This window comes from Manis pentadactyla, chromosome 10 (genome assembly GCF_030020395.1).
Source record: "Manis pentadactyla isolate mManPen7 chromosome 10, mManPen7.hap1, whole genome shotgun sequence".
Taxonomy (NCBI): Eukaryota; Metazoa; Chordata; class Mammalia; order Pholidota; family Manidae; genus Manis; species Manis pentadactyla.
The window spans coordinates 92,777,163-92,798,509 of NC_080028.1; the positions used below are offsets into that span (position 1 = coordinate 92,777,163).

Consider the following 21,347-nt stretch of genomic DNA (forward strand, 5'->3'; position numbering starts at 1 on the left):
ACTTAATGGCTTCCTGGGAATTAAATATTCACTTGTTCCTCTAGTGTGTATCTTTTCCTAACTTACAAACGAAATGTTTCCTGGGGGAGGGGCCTGGCTTCTGCGCTGCTAGGTCCTCAGCACCTGGCACACGTGCTCACAGGTGCTGAGTGACTAACTGATTATGCTTGCTGGGATAGTTAAATTTACCAGACTTACAATGTTTGATAATTATAGAGAATCTTAACTTTTCCTCTTTCCTTTCCAGGGACATTAAAGGAAGCAGCAATTCTGTTGGCTTCTCACTTTCTAAAATAGCTACAGTCCTAGACCCTCCTAAGGCCAGGAGCAGTAACAAAAGAGCCAGGCTATTACTGTTTATAATGTAACAGTGCATAAACTCTTTCCTGTTTTAGCTCTGATGCCAAAATATTTTCCGCTGGCCACTTTTTCTCTTCATATGAGTATACCCCAGCCTTCCCTACCCATGATGGCTGTGGCCCCTTGGTCTTCTCAGTTTTATAACTTAATGAGGTCCAATGAACACAACTTGATTCAGTGTATACTGAAGGCTCGGTAATTCTGATGGCTAGAGAAGGCACTTTTAATGACACTATTCAGTATTTGCTGAGTACCTGGCTCAGGCACCAAGCACAGACCTAGATGTAGACAAGACAGACAAGATCTGGGCTATCGTATCTCTGTGTTGCAGTGGGAGGAAAAAGAATCATAAAGAGCTCTGAGGAAAGTAACAGACTGATGGGATACGACATACTTGGTGGTCCATGCCAGCTGGCTACTCAGAGAAGATTGCTCCAATGTGGCCATACTTACACATAAATAAAAAGGAGATGCACAGGAAGATTTGAGGTAAGAGCCTTCAACACTTACAATGCCAAGTTCCATGGAGGGTATGACTTTAAAAAGATAAAGAATAAGCTGGTAAGAAATGAGCAAGTGGGATATAGAATGATGGGGTATTAGAAGGCAGGTAGGGTGGTCACAGTTAGGGGCACTGGAGTTGCTTCCAAGCTCAAAGGAAAGCACAGAGCATAAGACAAGGAAGCAACATGCTCCATTTATGTTTTTAAAGAGATTAAAATCTGGCTGCTTGCTGGCGTTGGCTCTTGACTACAGTGATAGAATGGACTTGGGGTATGTGTTAAGTGCAGAGTCAGCAGGAAGCCAGAACAAATCAAGGGTAACTCCTAGGGGTTTGGCTTGGATACCCTGGTAGAGTGTGGGGCCACTGGGGAGACTGGGAAAGGAGCAAGCTGCAGAAGGGAACGTCCAGGACTTTAGTGTGGACATGGGTAGTCTGAAGAGACACCAACAAGAGGGTGGAAATACAGGTCTACCATTCAAGGGAGTTTTTAGGGATAGAAACTTGAATTTGAAGTTACCAAAATACAGATGATATGTTACTTATACAAGATGGAGTGGGATTGCCTGTGGAAAAGCAGAGTAGGAGAAGCTTTGAGGGCTCGGGATGGAGCTATAAAGTAGCACTCCACAATGTAAAGACTGAACTTAAAGGGAGGTGCCATCAAGAGAAAGAAATGCACAGCCAGAGAAACCCAAGAAGAAACCAAGAATCAACAAGGTTGAAACTTTCCATAAAAATAGTTTAAGTAGTTTAAAAAAAGATAAGAAAGAAAGGCAACCATGCTGAATGCTGCTGAGAAGCCAGATACAGCAGCAGGGGAGAGAGACTGTTGGTAATCAAAGACACTGCACTGATAAACCCAACCTCAGTGTTTTAAGTGCTTAGGGACACGGGCAGGGCAAGCTCAGCCATAAGCTGCTGCTGCGCAGCCACAAGGCACCTCCCTGTAACTGGCGGTACACTGTTGCTCAGCCCCCGTGCAAGGCCACTACTAGAGGCGCCTTTATTCCAGCATGGCACGCCACACGCTGTTCAAGGTCCAAGGACAGGATTCCAACTGCATGGCAGTATATGCTCTATCACCTATACTGCAAAAAAGAATCACTTAGTAAAGAGTGCATGGGTTTACTACACTATTTTCTCTCCTTTTCATAATAAATATGTTAGAAAACAAGGTGAGTTGTATTTATCATATATTCTTTCTTAGAGCAAAATTTGGAAAAATTATTCCATAATGTATTTAGCTGGGGGAAAATTAAACTTACCAAATTTTTTGCAGAAAAGCTGATCTACCATCTTCCGTAATTTAGTGATTCTGGCATACCACTCTTCCTTTACTGTAAGAATAGCAAATACACATTTCCTCAAATTGACTTAATAATTTAGATTATTAAATATGATAGGCAGCATATTTTTTCAGTTCTAAAATTTTAAGATTTCAGAATGCTTAAATAAAAATAGCACTGACAGTAAATACAAGAATAAAACAAAATGAAAATTAATAATTTAAGAGTAATTTTACATAGGTACTCAAAAGTGTCATAAACTAAAGCTAGGAAATAGCAGAATTCAGTTTACTCAAGAACAGTTAGTGGGTGATTGTTAAAATGATAAAATTAGGGATGTGATAATGCTGAAACTCCTTCCATTATACCACCTCTGACTGCCATGACTCCCATTTTTTATCCCCACACCCCTCCACTCCAGGGAAAAAGCAAGAACAAATTAATGACTGTATTTCCTTCAAAGCACATCTAATGAACAAGTGACAGTACCAGTGGCTATATACTCGAAGAAGTTAATCTTTTTATATCCTGGGCATAATGATCATCTGACTAATGCATACTGAGATAAAAACTGTTCAATACATCATTTTGAGACTCAAAGGTTCAACAGACATGGTTCTTCCTGTCTAGCCAGAAATGTGATATTTGTACTTATTTATTATGTTATTTATAGATTATAGGATTATTAAGAAGAAAATCAAGTTATTCTTTTGGAGTATTGGACAGTACTTTGACATTGTGCATTTCTGGTACAGAACATTCTGTTGTGACAGAGACTGGAGACCTACCACCTGAAGCTGGTTTGTCAAGTTGTAAGTCTTCACGTGTTGAATTCAGAAGTTCGTGTCTAAAAGGTAAGAAAAAGTACTAAGTATTACCAGATAATACTCAGCAATAGTAACTACTAGTACTTAAGTAATATTCAGTCATCAAAGCCAGTTTTAAAAAGAATAAACAACCTGGACTCCTGAGCACAATTAAATTCTAATTCCCTCATATTTCTACAATGTAAGAAGATCAAATGGCAATGGCAAATGGTTTCATATGGTGCTTCACTGAGCACTTGTCCTCACAGAAAAAAACTTAGTAACCTAGAGGTATTTTATAAAAGCACGGCACCAAAAGAAGCAAACTACAAGAATTTTAAATGACAGTTTTTAATTTTACATTACATCCAAGACTACCTTACTTCAACCTATCTATAAATGGGTTATTAAAACCCTAAACATATTTCAATACTAACATTTGCAGGATAATATACACTTTAAATTTTCTTCCTAATACACAACAGCCCATATATCATAATTTCTAGATCACAGAATTTTCACAATTTAACTTATATATCCCTTGTCACTCCATGTGTTATTTTGTTGTAACAGCCTCAAGTTACTGTGGGTGGGAGCTGGGGGGACAGAATCACAGATAAGCATAATCATGCCTACATTAACAATAATCTCAGAAATGCTGGAAACTAATACAGGATTAAGTCAGTGGGATACGAGTATTTGAAAGTATCAGTGAGCTAAACTCTACAGAATTACCCTTCTAAATGAACAAAATACATTTTTTTCAAGTTATTAATATTTTAGTTACATTGAAATATAAGTTATGTGTAAGAAAGTTCCAATTTGATGAGCTTTGACAAATACTTACAACTGCAACCAACACCAAATAAAATATTCCGTCACTCCACAAATTCCCCCATACCCTTGAACAAAATACATTTTATCAAGACTAACTATATTAACCTTCAGAAAAAGGCTTAAAAAGTCCCTTCCATATGTGGAAGACGGGCTTCCCATAACGGAGTATACTGAAAGGACTTAGAACAGGATGTGCACAGCATTAAGTACCTTTGGGATAAGCTTGCACAAACATTTAAACATCCAAATAGAGTTTTATAATTTATATGATTCATGAATAGCAAACATGAGCAAAACCTGTAAGTTAATTCATGTATTTTCTTTAAGCACTGTTGTTACCTTAAAAATCAAGCAATTGAGTACAAGTACAATTAGAGTTAAAACAGTAAGTTTGTTTTAAAATACACATTAAAATAATACTATCAATGTTCAGGGGATGTTTGTTTAAGGTTCATTGAGTGTCAGGGTTTTAGAACAAGCCCAATTTTGTTTACCATTCAATTTCATGAGAGACTACTAGATCTTTAAATTAGTTTATTTGAAAGAAAAGTATCTGTTATCAACAAGTTCCTCTCTGTGGAGGATAGCTCACCTATCAGGTCCTATTGGGTCTTCTTCACCCTTACTTAAATCTTAAAAGCTCGTGTCCTTCCCTTAATACCAATACAGAGGCGAGTGTGCTTTGTTACCATCTTTGATCAAGGCAGTTAATTTCCCCCATTTTTTCAACAGTATCACAGCATTGCCTAAGTAAGGAAGCTGAACTATTTCTGCAAATGATATGATTATTACGCTACTACTGTCATTCACTTCACTGTTCCTAGCTCAAAGATTTCTCAGAAATTTTTTTGTGAAAATCAGTTATAATATGCACATGACTCAAAAAAACTCATTCACACGAGAAGGATGTAAAATAAAAGCCATGTATTCCAGGATAAGTGAGCCCATCCCCACTCCCTTAGGGGTGAGTCCTGCTTGGTCTAAATTCATCATGGTGTTCATCTTTCTCATGCCTGTGCCTGGCTGAGGAGTCAGCACTTGACATAATTCTAACCAGAGAAAATTAAGGCCGTATTCCAAGGTTTTCTTGTTATCAGAGAAGAAATACAGCTAGCTGCTGTCTCTCTTCCATAGATGTGTCTGGCTATGAGGACTGAACTATTGCATCCACCTTATGACCAGCTTAAGGAAACTATGAGAAACAAGAAAGGAAGGGTCTGAGACCAGAAGCAGAGCCCCATAGTTTTAATCATCCTATCTCTGACCTCCTTGCTAGGTGAGACAAGCATCTTACTGTACTTAAATAAGCCAATTTGAGTTAAAGGTTTTTGTTACTTACTGCTGGAGACACCCCAACTGCTACCCTACCTCCTCCACATCACAAAATCCCTACTTGCTTTCATACATGTTTGGCAAGTCTGGGTGGCTACCAAATGCAAGGTTCAAATCCACTTTAAGGTGGGAAGAATTGCTTAAGAGTGTTACATCATCTGCTCAAAGCAGATTTATCATCAGTGTGATTTTCATTCCTTATGGATGACATGATCTTAGTCTCTGGAACCTAATGGTTTTCTTCCCTTATACTTAGGTCACTGAAAGTTTGACTAGGTATGTATCTTTCCTTTCCTCTCATTTATTCTGCTCTACAGTTTTTTCATGCTTGGAAAATAATTGTTCTTCACTTTTTTCTTTTAATTAAGGTATCACTGATACACAATCTTATGAAGGTTTCACATGAGTAACATTGTGGTTTCAACATTCACCCATATTATCAAGTCCTTCCCACCCCATTGCAATCACTGTCCATCAACGTAGTAAGATGCTACAGAGTCATGACTTGTCTTTCCCGTGCTATACTGCCTTCCCCGTGACCTACCTATATTGTGTGTGCTAATTATCATGCCCCTTAATCCCCTTCTCCCTCCTTCTTTCCCTCCCTCCCCACTCTCCTCAACCCCTTCTCTTTGGTAACTGCTGGTCCCTTCTTGGAGTCTGTGAGCCTGCTGCTGGTTTTGTTCCTTCAGTTTTGCTTTGCTGTTATACTCCACAAATGACTGAAATCATCTGGGGGTACTTGTGTTTCTCTGCTTGATTTATTTCAGAGCCCAATACCCTCTAGCTCCATCCATATTGTTCCAAATGGTAGGATTTGTTTTCTTCTTATGGCTGAATAATATTCCACTGTGTATATGTACCACATCTTCATCCATTCATCTACTGATGGACACAGGCTGCTTCCATATCTAGGCTATTGGAAATAGTGCTGCAATAAACAAAGGTGCATGTCTTTTTGAATCAGGGATCTTTTTTCTTTGGGTAAATTCCTAGGAGTGGAATTACTGAGTCAAATGATATTTCTATTTTTAGTTTTTTAAGGACCTCCATTATTGCTTTCCACAACGGTTGAACTAATTTACATTCCCACCAACAGTGTAAGAAGGTTCCCCTTTCTCCGCATCCTTGCCAGCATTTGTTGTTTCTTGTCTTTTGGATGTTGGCCATCTTAACTGGTGTGAGGTGATATCTCATTGTGGTTTTAATTTGCATTTCCCTGATAATTAGCGATGTGGAGCATCTTTTCATGTGCCTGTTGGCCATCTGAATTTCTTCTTTGGAGAAGTGTATGTTCTGATCCTCTGCCCATTTTTTAATTGGGTTATTTGCTTTTTTGGTGTGGAGCCATGTGAGCTTTTTATATATTTTTATATAGTTTTTGGATGTTAACCAACCCCTTATTGGGTAAGTCATTTATGAATATGTTCTCCCATGCTGTAGGATGCTTTTTTGTTCTGCTTATGGCATCCTTTGCTATATACTTTTTAGCTTGACGTAGTCCCATTTGTTCATTTTTGCTTTTGTTTCCCTTGTTTGAGGAGGTGTGTTCAAGAAAAAGTTGCTCATGTTTATATTTAAGAGATTTTTTGCCTATGTTTTCTTCTAAGAGTTTTATGGTTTCATGACTTAATTCAGGTCTTTGATCCATTTTGAGCTTACTTTTGTGTATGGGGTTAGACAATAATCCAGTTTCAGTGTCTTACATGTAGCTGTCCAGTTTAACTGTTACTCATTTTTTACACCTTCCTTCTCTTCACTTTAAGTCCAATGTCACTAGATGAGGACTCGATATCCTTTCTCATGTCTCAAAGACACAAGCTTCCTTCCAATTTACACATCTAACAATCTTCCGGACCTTTCACTGACCATTTTAGTTTAGTAATTGTGTTTATTTTACAATTTCCTAGATGATTCTCCAATTGTTCCTTTTACAAATATACCAGGAATTTTTTTCATGGATGTAATAAGTTTCCATACATTCACATTTGCTAACATTTACTAATAAATACCCTTTTCGTTTTTGAAGCTTTATATTGTATTCATAATAGAATCTTAGGAGAAAACATGAAAACATGTGCTATATCTGCCATTTTAAAATGGAAGCATTTACACTTCCAATCCCCACTGCTGCACTTTATTTTTTTAAAAGCACCTTGCTGCGCCCTTTATGTCAATGCGGAAGTTACACCATTCTGCTATCTTTTAGTTTTTCTTCCATTCTTATTTCTGCTGTTTCATTTACTTCTAATTTTACAATTTAAATGTATTTACACATATGCTTTTAAAAATTCAGACCTGAAAATGAGCCACTGGTGTTTTATTACTTTCCTTAGCAAAAAAACTGGAAAAGAAAATGACAGTATGGGCAATCAGGTATGGGTAGGTGTGTGTTTCAAAAGCCAATTCTGACAGGACTGACACAATTGTGAACACAGAGACATTAAAAAGTGAAAAATAAAGCAATATATAATAACTCAAACTTAATTTTAATATAGTCTTAGTGGTAAATGAGTACTCATCACCAATATAAAAAGATACACTCATCAAGAACAAAGACAAGAGTCTGAGAATCTTACTTCTTAATCACAAAACGAATCCTTTCCTTTGCAAGTAATATCCTCTCAAGACGAGGAATCCCGTAAGTAGATGGCCTTCTGAAAGGAATTCCCTCCGGAAGTCCTTCCACATAAAGATCTTCAACATGTGACTGGAAAAGAGGGTATGGGATCGTCACAGGACCTTTGGCTTTTATAGCTTGAGCTTTAAAGATAAAAAGAGAAAAAAAGATCATTAAATGACAAGGATTAAGCACAGTCTGTGGGAAGAACTGAATTATGAATTGCTCTGTGGCTTCTGTAACTTGTCTTTACTTCTGTTTACTCAAACTGAATCAAAAGAAAAACAGTACAAAAGAAGTAAAAGAAACAGAACGCCAAATATGTCAGTACTGTATTTAACCAAATCTGCCATGAAATAATGTATTACTTTGAGGTACTGTAGGTATAGCCAGACTTTCAACTGAAATCTGAAACACAGATGAATCCAGAAAAACATACCAGTCAGTGTAATACATACAGTATACAATGAAGAGACGTTGCATTTTTAAGACATAAATATTAGTATAAAAAGGATTATTTAATAATTGAAGAACGTTTTTCTGAACTGTAAAAATTCTGCTAGGACTTATTTACCCAAGGGTAAAATAATGCAAAGAGTCAAGCACAGGTAATCTTAAGAATCAAATATAGCTGACCCTTGGGTTTGAACATAGTGCAGATTTGACTGTGTAGGTCCACTTATATGTGGATTTTTTTTCAATAAATATACGGCAAAATTTTTTGGAGATCTGTGACAATTTAAAAGAACATTTTCCTGTTTTTATTTTATTATAATAGTAGTATATAATACATTAACATACAGAATATGTGTTAATTGGGTTTTTGGTAAACAGTAGGCTGTTAATAGTTGTTTTGTGGGGGTGTCAAAAGTTAAATGCCATCTGCACAGGGAGTTGGCACCCCCTACCCAGCACGTTGTTCAAGGGTCAACTGTGTAGTAACAACTGATTTTATTAAACAAACAAGGAAGAGGTCAGTTTTTCTATATGATAGGGGACTTTTGTATTATATATACTGATTTTAGGTGTGATAACAGAACTGCAATCAAGATAATGTCTTCCCCTAACCCAACTCCTCACTCTGAAATGCAGGCTTTTGAGAGGTGAAATGACATGATGCCTGAGACATTTGAGTTTTAAAAAATTCTTGCCATCAAAAAGGAACAGGATAGGAAAAGACAACAAAGTAAAATATTCTGAACTTGGTTTTTAAACTTGGGTGATAAGACTCTTAGAGGGTCTTTGTATTCCTTATTTTTGTTTCTTGTATGGAAATTTTCATAGTAAAAAGGTTTTTTATAAGCATCAGTTTTCTGCAACAGGCATATTAGGAGTTAGTATCAAAAATTTCAAACATTTTGATACCAAGTGAAGCAATGCCAAATTTTCTACAACTGCATAGCAGACACAAACCATTATTCCTTCAAAGGCTTCTATTTCATTTAACACAGCAGTTACCTAAAATGTTTTCCAGTGATAACAGCAGAGGTGCCACCCACACTGTCCAAAATGTCCCCAAACAAGTATGACTACTACAGACACCCTTGTCCCTCCTCCCTCTTTCTGGCTGGCACTTAATATTAAAGTCTATTTGCTAAGCAGTAATATTTGTAGAAAAGTTTCAAGTGTACCATAGTATACATTAATACTGAGTTAGATTTAAAGTCCTTGTTGATACACATCTGAAATACATACTCACATATAACAAAAGTATCTTCCCTGAAGGCAATTACCACTATAGTTGCTTTGAAAGTACAGAATATGAATATTGTTGTTATAATTTCACAATTGTTGGTAAACACCATTTTCTTATAATTACAACAAAAGCAAAAACAACCTTTGCCTCTTTACAAGCACTGAGATTTATAAAACTTCTAATAAATTATTTTTACTCAAAATAGTACTAAATTTAAACACATTAACAAAAATATAAACAGTATATACAACTAAAATTATGTATTTACATGCCAAGTATTCCATGAAGCCACTATCTCATCAACTCTTCACAGTATATCTACAGTTCTCTTGACCATTTTCACGAAAGAGGATACCAAGGCTCAGAGAGGATTAGATGAGATGGCTGAGCATTCTGTCCCAGAGCCCATAATATTATGATCATGTTGATATCACGTAGAGTATGTTGGGTTTTTTTCTTTGAAATGGACCAATTAAAATCACAGGTAAAAGTCTATGACAACTGAAAAGTGGGAGAAATACTAGGACAATCTTAAGGAAAAGTTATTACACTCATCTTTGAATTTTCTCTCAGTCTTCACTGAGGGACAGGTTATTATCCATGAGAAACAGAAATGATCATTTCAAGTTTATTGAAGTAAGTAATGCCAATATGGCTTATCATTTAAAAACTTCATATAGAGAAATTCAGTGGTGCAAGACACTACAGAAATATATTTAAGTCAAAATTCAGTGTATCATATAATTTACAGCTTGCTAGTGGATTGCAAAGTAAAAAATTCTCCAAATAAAAGAAAAGCAAACCATGATATTTTTAAATGGTAACTACTGTTTTCTGGTAAACATCTGATATATAACATCAGATGATAATAAACTGTCTGATCACTATAGACAGGTAGCTACAGGATAGAATAAGACAATGAAAGGAAATGAGAATTTGAGATCTAACTTAAAACAGATACATATATGTATGTACATACATATCAAGGTATGAGTAGAGAAAATAGGGCATCTAGATGAACAGATTTAACACAGATTTAACTAGATTTAGCAAATTAAGAAAGACCATTAATTAACAAAATCTTTAATTTTATCTCCAAAATCACTTTCAACAAATATATGAATTCCCAGATACGCACGCTAAAGTTTGAAAGAAATGCTGACTGATTACAGAAAGAAAATTCTTCCTAAGCTTTATAACCTAGAAACTAAGTTTCAAGTATTTGGACAGACACTATCTATTACCTTTTGAGGGACAGATATATAATTAAGGCACAGTTCCCTGTGGGAACTGATGTGCTCTGATTAGATGAACAGTAACTCCATTGTTAAAAAGCTTATGAATAAAGTATCAGAAGGATTTCTGAGTTTAGCCTTACCATATTTTCTTTCAAACAACTCTTCCACCTGTTTACGTAGATCAGTAATTCGAGCATTCCATTTCTCTGAAAATTGAGAGAAAGTTGAACATTGATATAAACCTGTTTGAGGACACTAATTATGTTAAGATTCCCTATCTAATTATTTATTTTCTACATAATAATAGTCTATCCTCATTTACTGCTTTCCTAAAAACTTCCTTTTTTGTGGTTCTTAAAATTCATTCAATAAGGTTATAGAGGACGTTTTAAAGTTTATTTTTGAAAACACTTCATACCAAGTATCTCTTTTTAGCCTTATAATTTCTGAAAAGCAGGAGGGCAGAAAAGACCAGTTCCCTGATAAACTGGAAGGCAAAAAAAGACAACTTCTAAAACATGTCAAGTTGTATGGAAAAAAGAATTCATATGTAGTTGCAACTTAGAACAGAGTGGTAAAGAATATAAATAAATTTACTATGTGTGTAAACTCAATTTATATCCAATAACTGTGACTATGACAAGTTAAAATATTAAAAGCTAGCTTAGAAATGTACATAAAGCTAGATGTTCTATCTATTCAGAATATGGATCACACAAACACAATTTATTACTTATGTTTTATTTAGTCCCTTCAAAGGGATTCACCATCCACTTGGGGTTTGGTTAGATTAGCTGCTGGCAGAGCAAGGAAAGTTAGGATGTGAAATATACTGAAATAAAGCTTCTATGGCTAAGAAAAATAACTTCATTACTAACTTAAAGCAACATCAGAATACATTTTATGCTCCCATCAACCCAAAACTTCACTTAAACAAGTGAAGTTACTTTCAAACTGCTGTTGGTTTTCCTCAGACTCTAAAGCAGTGAGAAATTTAATATGCCTCCTGCCCCCCAGAATGCTCTTTCTATCAGTAATAGAAAGAGATCCAAGGGAAATAGAGAGAAAGAGTTAGAGAGAAAGGGTTTGTATTTAAATTGAGCACTTACCGAAGTTGAACTCCCTCACTTTCCGTTTTCCAGCATTAGCAGGCTCTGCAGCGGGCGGCTGGGGTGGCTCATTGCTCTTTGGTCTCTTGGTAGGTGGAGAATAATCATCATCTTGAAAAAGAAAACTGTCATCACTGGAAGAACAGCCTGAATGAGTTACAGGCACTGCTTGTTAACAGTCTCAACATTCAAAAGACATGGGGGGCTTTAGAACTGTCTGGAGTCTCAATCATTACTTCTGTTTTCTCATTTTCAGAGTATTTTTTCCCAATTACATTTGCAGTTTTCCTCCTCTTTCAGGATGTGCTCAAGTGAATATTCCTCATTTTCCCTTGTCTTGTTTCATTTCTTTTTTTAGCTTACTTAATTTGAATTCTGTTGTCATAAATTACCCTTTTCTCTTAACTCCCCAGCTCCTAGGATTAGTCTAAGCCTTTGAAGAAAAAGGTTTTAATGCAGAAGCTACCTATAATTATATAAAAAAAGAGGGACAAAGTATAGTTTGAATCAAAAAAATACCCAAGCCTATATAAAATCCAAGCATAAACAAGGGAGGTTGGATAATAACTTTTTGCTAAATACTTTTAACACAGAATTTACAAAATTAAGGGGACAGGACTATATTATTTATGAAACAGATGTTGATTCAATCGATACAGAACCTATGTGGGAATCAGTATTTCCCCTGTAGGCTAATGTAGTCCAAATTTTACTATAGATCATAAAAAAACTTTCCTGTGCTGAATGTGTCTGTAAAAACCCATGTTCAAATCTAGAAAAATAAGAACCATGGTATAAAACAATTAAACTACAGACTACTCAGTCACTTGTACTAAGAGTTCATGCTAATCTTTTCACGGATATGTCTGCAACTCAAACCTGCTGTGGTACTTCAATATACCTAACACTTGGATCAAATAAAAAGTTATCATTGTCCTTTGGTTATGTAACTATACTCCTATTATGTTAATGTGTGTGCGCAATTTAAGTAGTAGCTTAAAATCTATACATGCTGAAGTTACTCTACAAGAAGATATGTCAAAGAAATAATCAATCTTCCCATGTTTTCTCCCGCCTGCTACTTCTATAGCTTTTCTTCTTTCTTCCTAATTACGAATTCTTAAATAGAATTCGTGCCTCATATCAAATTTACCGAGTATCATAACTCCTCCAAGTGGTAAAGATACCTCAAGACAAATGCTGGGCATAGAAGCCACAGGGCATAAATATGCAAAGAAATAAAAAGCTAACCATTTCAAACAATAAGGCTTCTCTCTCACTTACCAACTTAACATTTCCCTGTATGGCCCCGGAAGATGACTGGTTAGCCAGAGACGGGTAAGATTCCTCAAGGGAGGAACAACCTAAGACAGGCACAGTCGCAGGGGGGTCATCAGGTGAGAAATTGGGGATCAACAGAGGTGAGGCTTAGAACCTCACCCCCCCTGTTCTGAGAGAAATCTTCTGCATATGTGGATGTTTTATTGCCCTTGTCTAGCTTGGATTAACACATAGTCTACAGGCACACACCTGATCATCTACATTTGCTCTCTTACAACACTAAACTATGTTTTCTACCTTTATGTTGTATCTACCTACCACTTCAGCATCTTATTAAAAATAATAAAGAGAGAAATGTGGTATCCACATATAAATCAAGTATAAAAATCAAATGGGTATTCATATTTGAACTGACTGTTTACAGTTCATAATGCATGAGCAAAACCAAAAGTTTCTGTGATGACTGCCCTTGTACTGTTCACCATGTAACTTATTCACTATGTAAGAATTTGTTCTCCATGTAAGAACTTGTTCATTATGCTTCAGAAGATTGGAGACTGACGAAAATTAGGCTTGGGGTGGATTAATGATTGTGCATTGAGCATTGACTCCCCTATACAGAATTTTATTGTTGTTAACAACCATTTGATCAATAAATATGAGAGATGCCCTAACAACAACAACCAAGAAAAAGTACACACTTCCAATTGTAAAATAAATAAGCAACCGGGATGTAATGTATAGCATAAGGAATATAGTCAAAATATTGTAACAACTTGGTATGGTGATAGCTGGTACTTAGAATTATCATGTATATAAATGTAGAATCACTGTGTTGTACACCTGAAACTAATGTAATGTAATACTGTGTGTCAACTACCCTTCAATAAAAAATAATTATCTAAAAAAAAAAAAAAAAAAAAGTTATCATTGTCATATTCTTCTAGTCTCTGAAAATGTCAGGTGACACACTGCTATTTCTGCTCAAATACCACCTATAAAAATATTATTTTAAGAAATTATCCTTAAAAATATGGGATATAGAATAATTACTATTAAAAACAATAACAATAAAAAATATATTCAATTACTCAAACTTACCCTTTTAGACCCAGTGTAATTTTCACTCTCATTTTACAGCTAAAAAAAGGCTCAGAAAGTCATGTGACTTAGTTATGTCACATCACTACATAGTGCGGCTGAGATGAGATTATGGTTACAACTCCGCTGAACTAACAGGTAACTCTCAAACATGTAACAAGAAACCCAAATTTGGCCTAATATACAAATATCCTAGATTTGTCTTTGTTATATAATATATAATATTGCCTGGGACAGCAAAGGGTAACTTTTATATGCTTTATATGCCAACCAAGGGAAAAATATGAACGAAGCCTAACCCCCTTTTATCTCATTCTTATCACAGCATCAGAGAACACAATCAGACATTGTTACCCTGGTTCACTGATTAGGGGGTCTTCCTATAATACCAACAGACGTTCTGGTGAAACCTGCAATCATTCCCTGACCATTTCAGACTATAGGAGAAATGAGCACCAATGTCACTAATTCCAGGTATAGCCACATTAGGACTCTTATGTGCTGAGGAAAAAATGCTATGTTAGGAGATACTAGCTTAGGAAAATATTATCACATTAACAACTTATGACACTATATAAAAACTTTCCTGTGCTGAATGTGTCTGTAAAAACCCATGTTCAAATCTAGAAAAATAAGAACCATGATATAAAACAATTAAAAAAAGACAAATTACTAGTAAAATAAAACTTGACTGCGCATCCGAGCTTGTAATTACTGCAAGGATTAAAAACAGCCAAAAGACCCTATGATAGGTTATTAAATAAGTAGATTCATATTGGAAGATACTCTTTGAAAAACATAAGGTATCATTAACATGTTTGGCCTTCAATTCTGAAAAAATATTGAAAAAAAAAAAAACCCACTTTCTCAATTTCCAAACAGATTTTTAGAAGCCTCAGAGTATTTTTTACGCTAGCTAGCATAGGAAAAAACAAAATATACTTGTTTCACCTATGAATATTGTTAAAGCATCTTAAATGTTTAATATTAGTATTTCCTTACAAACATTAAGCAATGACATTTAAAACAAAAGTATTTCCCCTGTAGGCTAATGTAGTCTAAATTTTACTATAGATCATAATTTCACTGTTCATTAACTGAATTACATAAAATGAAAATGGAAACGAGTATATAAAGTGGAAAAAAATACTGCTGTAGGCTGGTATGAATTGAAGATGATCTACCAATGTCAATTATTATCTAAATTGTCTGAAATTGAGGCTGAGGGGACATGCAAGACAGCTTTTCTTTAGAGTTAAGACCTCACTTCTTCAGTCTAACTTATCTTAGATAATACAAGGATTTTAAATGTTATGAATATGTTTTATAAAAATAACCTCACTGACCACAAAACAGAAAAAACAAAGACAAGCCTAGAAGAGTATTTTTTAACAAGACAAAAAATGATTTAATGAAGATTATATTAAAAAGTGATGCCACATAGGACAAGGATTAAAGATGGTGGTGTGAGAGGTGAGACAGAGGCTTCCTCCTAAAACCACATATAATACGAAAATATAATTAATACAACTAATCCTGAGAGAGCAACAGGAAACAGGACTGCAGCACACTGCATACACCTGGAGAAAAGAGCAGACCTCATGGAACAGGGTAACGTACCAAAGCTGTGTCCCAGGGGGACCCAAGCCCCTCGCCCACCCAGCTCACCGGCAGGAGGAAGAGAAACTGAGCGGGGAGGGAGTGGAAGCCTGGGACTGCTGAATACCTAACTCTGGAGATCTGCTCTGGGAGCACAAACATATGTTTCATGGTACTTTCATGATACTCTCATGATTATGGGGTTGGAAAGCTAACAGACGCAGAATTCCTGGAGAGACTGAGATTTCAGCCACTTGTGGAAAGCAAGGATCCATATCCAGCTGCTCTGGGACAAAAGCTTATTATACCTGTGTGCTCGTCCCACTGATTAAGGCAGTGGAGACAGGCATAGCAGCCGGGAAGCAGGGAACAGCTCTTTCCTCCCACCAGGCACCAATATTGCTCCCCTGTGACCCCTGACATTGCTTCAGGGGCTGAGCAGCTCCAGAGTAGAGCTTCTGAACACTAGAGGGCGCCACATACAAATACGAAACGCCAAAGGAACATGGGCCAGAGTAAAATTAATATAACTCCGGAGAAAGATTTAAATGACGTGGACCTCATGACTCTTCCTCAAAGGGAGTTCAAAATAAAAATCATCAACATGCTAATGGAGGTACAGAAACATATCCAAGAACTCAGGAATGAATTCAGGTCGGAGATCCAATCGCTGAAGAGCATGATGGAGGGTATTAAAAGCAGGTTGGATACAGTTGAGGAGACGATAAATGAAATAGATACTAGAGAAGAGGAATACAAAGAAGCTGAGGCACAGAGAGTAAAAAGGATCTCTAAGAATGAAAGAATATTCAGAGAACTGTGTGACCAATCCAAATGGAACAGCATTTGCATTACAGGGGTACTAGAAGAAGAGAGAAAGGGATAGAAAATGTCTTTGAGGTCTGCTGAGAACTTCCACAATCTGGGGAAGGAGATAGTCTCTCAGGCCATGGAGGTGCACAGATCTCCCAACACAAGGGACCCAAGGAAGAAAACACCAAGACATATACTAATTAAAATGGCAAAGATCAAGGATAGGACATACTATTAAAAGCAGCCAGAGAGAGAAATAAGATCACATACAAAGGAAAGCCCATCAGGCTAACATCAGACTTCTCAGCATAAACCTTACAGGCCATAAGGGAGTGGCATGACGTATTTAATGCAATGAAGCAGACAGGCCTGGAAACAAGATTACTTTATCTGGCAAGATTAGCATTTAAATTTGAAGGAGGGATTAAACAATTTCCAGATAAGCAAGAGCTGAGAGAATTTATCTCCCACAAAACATCTCTACAGTCTATTTTGGAGCAACTGCTATAGATGGAAGTGTTCCTAAGGTTTAATAGCTGTCACCAGAGGTAATAAAACCACAGTAAATAAAGTAGAACAGCTAATTACTAAGCAAATGCAAAATTAAATTAACTATCCCCAAAGTCAATCAAGGGATAAAGACTATAGAGTATGATACCTAATATATAAAGAATGGAGGAGGAAGAAAAAAGGAGGAGAAAAAGAAAAGAACCCTTAGATTGTGTTTCTAATAGTATATTAAGTGAGTTAAGTTAGACTCTTAGATAGTAAGGAAGTTAACCTTGAACCTTTGGTAACCACGAATCTAAAGTCTGTAATGGTAATAAGTACATACCTACTGATAATCACCATAAATGTAAATGGCCTGAATGCATCAAGCAAGACACAGAGTCACTGAATGAATAAAAAAACAAGAACCATCTATATGGTGCCTACAAGAGACTCACTTTAAACCCAAAGACATACACAGACTAAAAGTGAAGAGATGGAAAAAGATACTTCGTGCAACTAATAGAAAAAAGCAGGTGCTGCAGTACTTGTATCAGACAAAATAGACTTCAAAACAAAGAAAGTCACAAGAGACAAAGAAGGACATTACATAATGATAAAGGGGTCAAACCAACAAGAAGATATAACCATTATAAATATCTATGCTCCCAACACAGGAGCACCTACATATGTGAAACAAATACTAACTGAATTAAAAGGGGAAATAGAATGCAATGCATTCATTTTAGGAGACTTCAACACTCCACTCACTATGAAGGACAGATCAACCAGACAGAAAATAAGTAAGGACACAGAGGCACTGAACAACACATTAGAATAGATGGACCTAACAGACATCTACAGAACTCTACACCCAAAAGCAGCAGAATACACATTCTTTTCAAGTGCACATGGAACACTTTCGAGAACAGATCATATACTATGCCACAAAAAGAGCCTCAGTAAATTAAAAAAGATTGAAATTGTACCAACCAGTTTCTCAGACCACAAAGGTATGAAACTAGAAATAAACTACACAAAGAAAATGAAAAATCCCACAAACAGAAGCTCCAGAGTAGAGCTTCGGAACACTAGAGGGCTTCACACAACATGCTCCTAAATAACCAATGGATCAATGGCCAAATAAAAACAGAGATCAAGCAATATATGGAGACAAATGACAACAATAATTCAACACTGCAAAATCTGTGGGACGCAGCCAAAGCCGTGCTAAAAGTATATTGCAATACAGGCTTACCTCAGGAAAGAAGAACAATCCCATATAAGCAGTCTAAACTCACAATTAATGAAACTAGATAAAGAAGAACAAATGAGGCCCAAAGTCAGTAGAAGGAGGGCCATAATAAAGATTAGGGCAGAAGTAAATAAAATGGAGAAGAATAAAACAATAGAAAGAATCAATGAAAGCAAGAGCTGGTTCTTCGAGAAAATAAACAAAATAGATAAACCCCTACCCAGACTTATCAAGAAAAAAAGAGAGTCTACGCACATAAACAGAATCAGAAATGAGAACGGAAAAATCACTACGGACACCACACAAATACAAAGAATTATGAGAGAATACTATGAAAAATTATATGCTAACAAACTGGATAACCTAGAAGAAATGGACAACTTTCTAGAAAAATACAACCTTCCAAGGCTGTCCAAGGAAGAACAGAAAATCTGAACAGACCAATTACCAGCAACGAAATTGAATTGGTAATGAAAAAACTACCTAAGAACAAACACCTGGTGCAGGTGGCTTCAGCGCTGAATTTTATCAAACATTCAGTGAAGACCTAATACCCATCCTCCTTAAAGTTTTCCAAAGAAGAGAAAGTACTTCCAAACTCATTCTATGAGGCCAGCATCACTCTAGTAACAAAACCAGGCAAAGACACCACAAGAAAAGAAAATTACAGACTAATATCCCTGATGAACATAGATGCAAAAACACTCAACAAAATATTAGCAAACTGAATTCAAAGATACATCCAAAAGATCATCCATCATGATCAAGTAGGATTTATTCCAGGGATGCAAGGACGTTACAACATACAAAAATCCATCAACATCATCCACGACATCAACAAAAACAAGGACAAAAACCACATGATCATCTCTCCATAGATGCTGAAAAAGCATTTGACAAAATTCAACATCCATTCATGATAAAAACTCTCAACAAAATGGGTATAGAGGGCAAGTACCTCAGCATAATGAAGGCCATATATGACAAACCCACAGCCAACATCACATATTTAACAGTGAGAAGCTGAAAGCTTTTCCTTTAAGATCGGGAACAAGACAAGGATGCCCACTTTCCCCACTTCTATTCAACTTAGCACTGGAAGTCCTAGCCACTGCAATCAGACAACACAAAGAAATAAAAGGCATCCAGACTGGCGAGGAAGAAGTTAAACTGTCCCTGTTTGCAGATGACATGATATTGTACATAAAAAACCCTAAAGAATCCACTCCAAAACTACTAGGCCTAATACCTGAATTCAGCAAAGTTGCAGGATACAAAATTAATATACAGAAATCTGTGGCATTCCTATACACTAACAATGAGCTAGCAGAGAGAGAAATCAGGAAAACAATTCCATTCACAGTTGCAGCAAAAAGAATAAAATACCTAGGAATAAACCTAATCAAGGAAGTGAAGACCTATACCCTGAAAACTACAAGACACTCTTAAAAGAAATTAAAGAGGACACTAATAAATGGATATTCAACCCATGCTCTTGGCTAGGAAGAATTAATATTGTCAAAATGGCCATCCTGCCTACAGCAATCTATAGATTCAGTGCAATCCCTATCAAAATACCAACAACATTCTTCAATGAACTGGAACAAATAGTTCAAAAATTCATATGGAACCACAAAAGACCCCAAATAGCCAAAGCAATCCTGGGAAGGAAGAATAAAGTTGGGGGCTCCCCACCTTCAAGCTCTACTACAAAGCCACAGTAATCAAGACAATTTGGTACTGGCACAAGAACCCATAGACCAATGGAACAGACTAGAGAGCCCTGATATAAACCCAACCATATATAGTCAATTAATATATGATAAAGGAGCCATGGACATACAATAGGGAAATGACAGCCTCTTCAACAGCTGGTGTTGGCAAAACTGGGCAGCTGCATGTAAGAGAATGAAACTGGATTATTGTTTAACCCCATACACAAAAGTAAACTTGAAATGGATTAAAGACTTGAATGTAAGTCATGAAACCATAAAACTCTTAGAAGAAAGACAACATAGGCAAACATCTCCTGAATATAAGCCTGAGTAACTTCTTCCTGAATGCAACTCCTCGAGCAAGGGAAACAAAAACTGAAATGAACTCATGGGACTACATCAATTTAAAAAGTTTCTGTACTGCAAAGGACACCATCAACAGAACAAAAAGGCATTCTACAGTATGGGAGAATATATTTGTAAATGACATATCCAACAAGGGGTTAACATCCAAAATATATAAAGAACTTACACGCCTCAACACCCAAAGAGCAAATAACCCGATTAACAAATGGGCAGGGGATATGAAGAGAGACAGTTCTTCAAAGAAGAAATTCAGATGGCCAACAGACACATGACAAGATGCTCCACATCACTAATCATCAGGGAAATGCAAATTAAAACCACAATGAGATATTACCTCACACCAGTAAGGATGGCCAGCATCAAAAAGACTAAGAACAACAAATGCTGGCGAGGATGCAGAGAAAGGGGAACCCTCCTACACTGCTGGTGGGAATGTAAGCTAGTTCAACCATTGTGGAAAGCAATATGGAGGTTCCTCAAGAAACTAAAAAGAGAAATACCATTTGACCCAGAAATCCCACTCCCTGGAATTACCCAAAGAATACAACTTCTCAGATCCAAAAAGATACATGCACCCCTAAGTTTATCACAGCCCTTTTTACAATAGCCAAGATATGGAAGCAACCTAAGTAGATGAATGGATAAAGAAGATGTGGTACATATACAGAATGGAGTACTATTCGGCCATAAGAAAGAAACAAATCCTACTATTTCCAACAACATGGACGGAGCTGGAGAACATTATACTCAGTGAAATAAGCCAGGCAGAGAAAGACTAATGCCAAATGATTCCCCTCATTTGTGGAGTATAACAATGAAGCAAAACTGAAGGAACAAAATAGCAGCAGACTCAGAGATTCCAAGAATGAACTAGTGGTTACCAAAGGGGAGGGGTGTGGAGGGCAGGTGGGGAGGGAGGGAGAAGGGGATTGAGGAGTA

At 36.4% G+C, this 21,347-nt stretch overlaps 1 protein-coding gene across 8 annotated transcripts in view; it reads right to left on the bottom strand.

Moving 5' to 3' along the window:
- The window catches only part of GTF2I (general transcription factor IIi), a 104,566-nt gene that overhangs the window by 20,934 nt on the left and 62,285 nt on the right, over positions 1-21,347 (bottom strand). For all 8 annotated transcript variants that reach the window (XM_036887397.2, XM_057487222.1, XM_036887396.2 and 5 more), the window contains 5 exons: positions 11,790-11,900; positions 10,821-10,886; positions 7,706-7,889; positions 2,940-2,998; positions 2,131-2,202 (listed from right to left, as the gene is read on the bottom strand). In XM_036887397.2, coding sequence (XP_036743292.2) covers positions 2,131-2,202; positions 2,940-2,998; positions 7,706-7,889; positions 10,821-10,886; positions 11,790-11,900 — 492 coding nt within the window. The remainder of the gene's footprint in view (positions 1-2,130; positions 2,203-2,939; positions 2,999-7,705; positions 7,890-10,820; positions 10,887-11,789; positions 11,901-21,347) is intronic.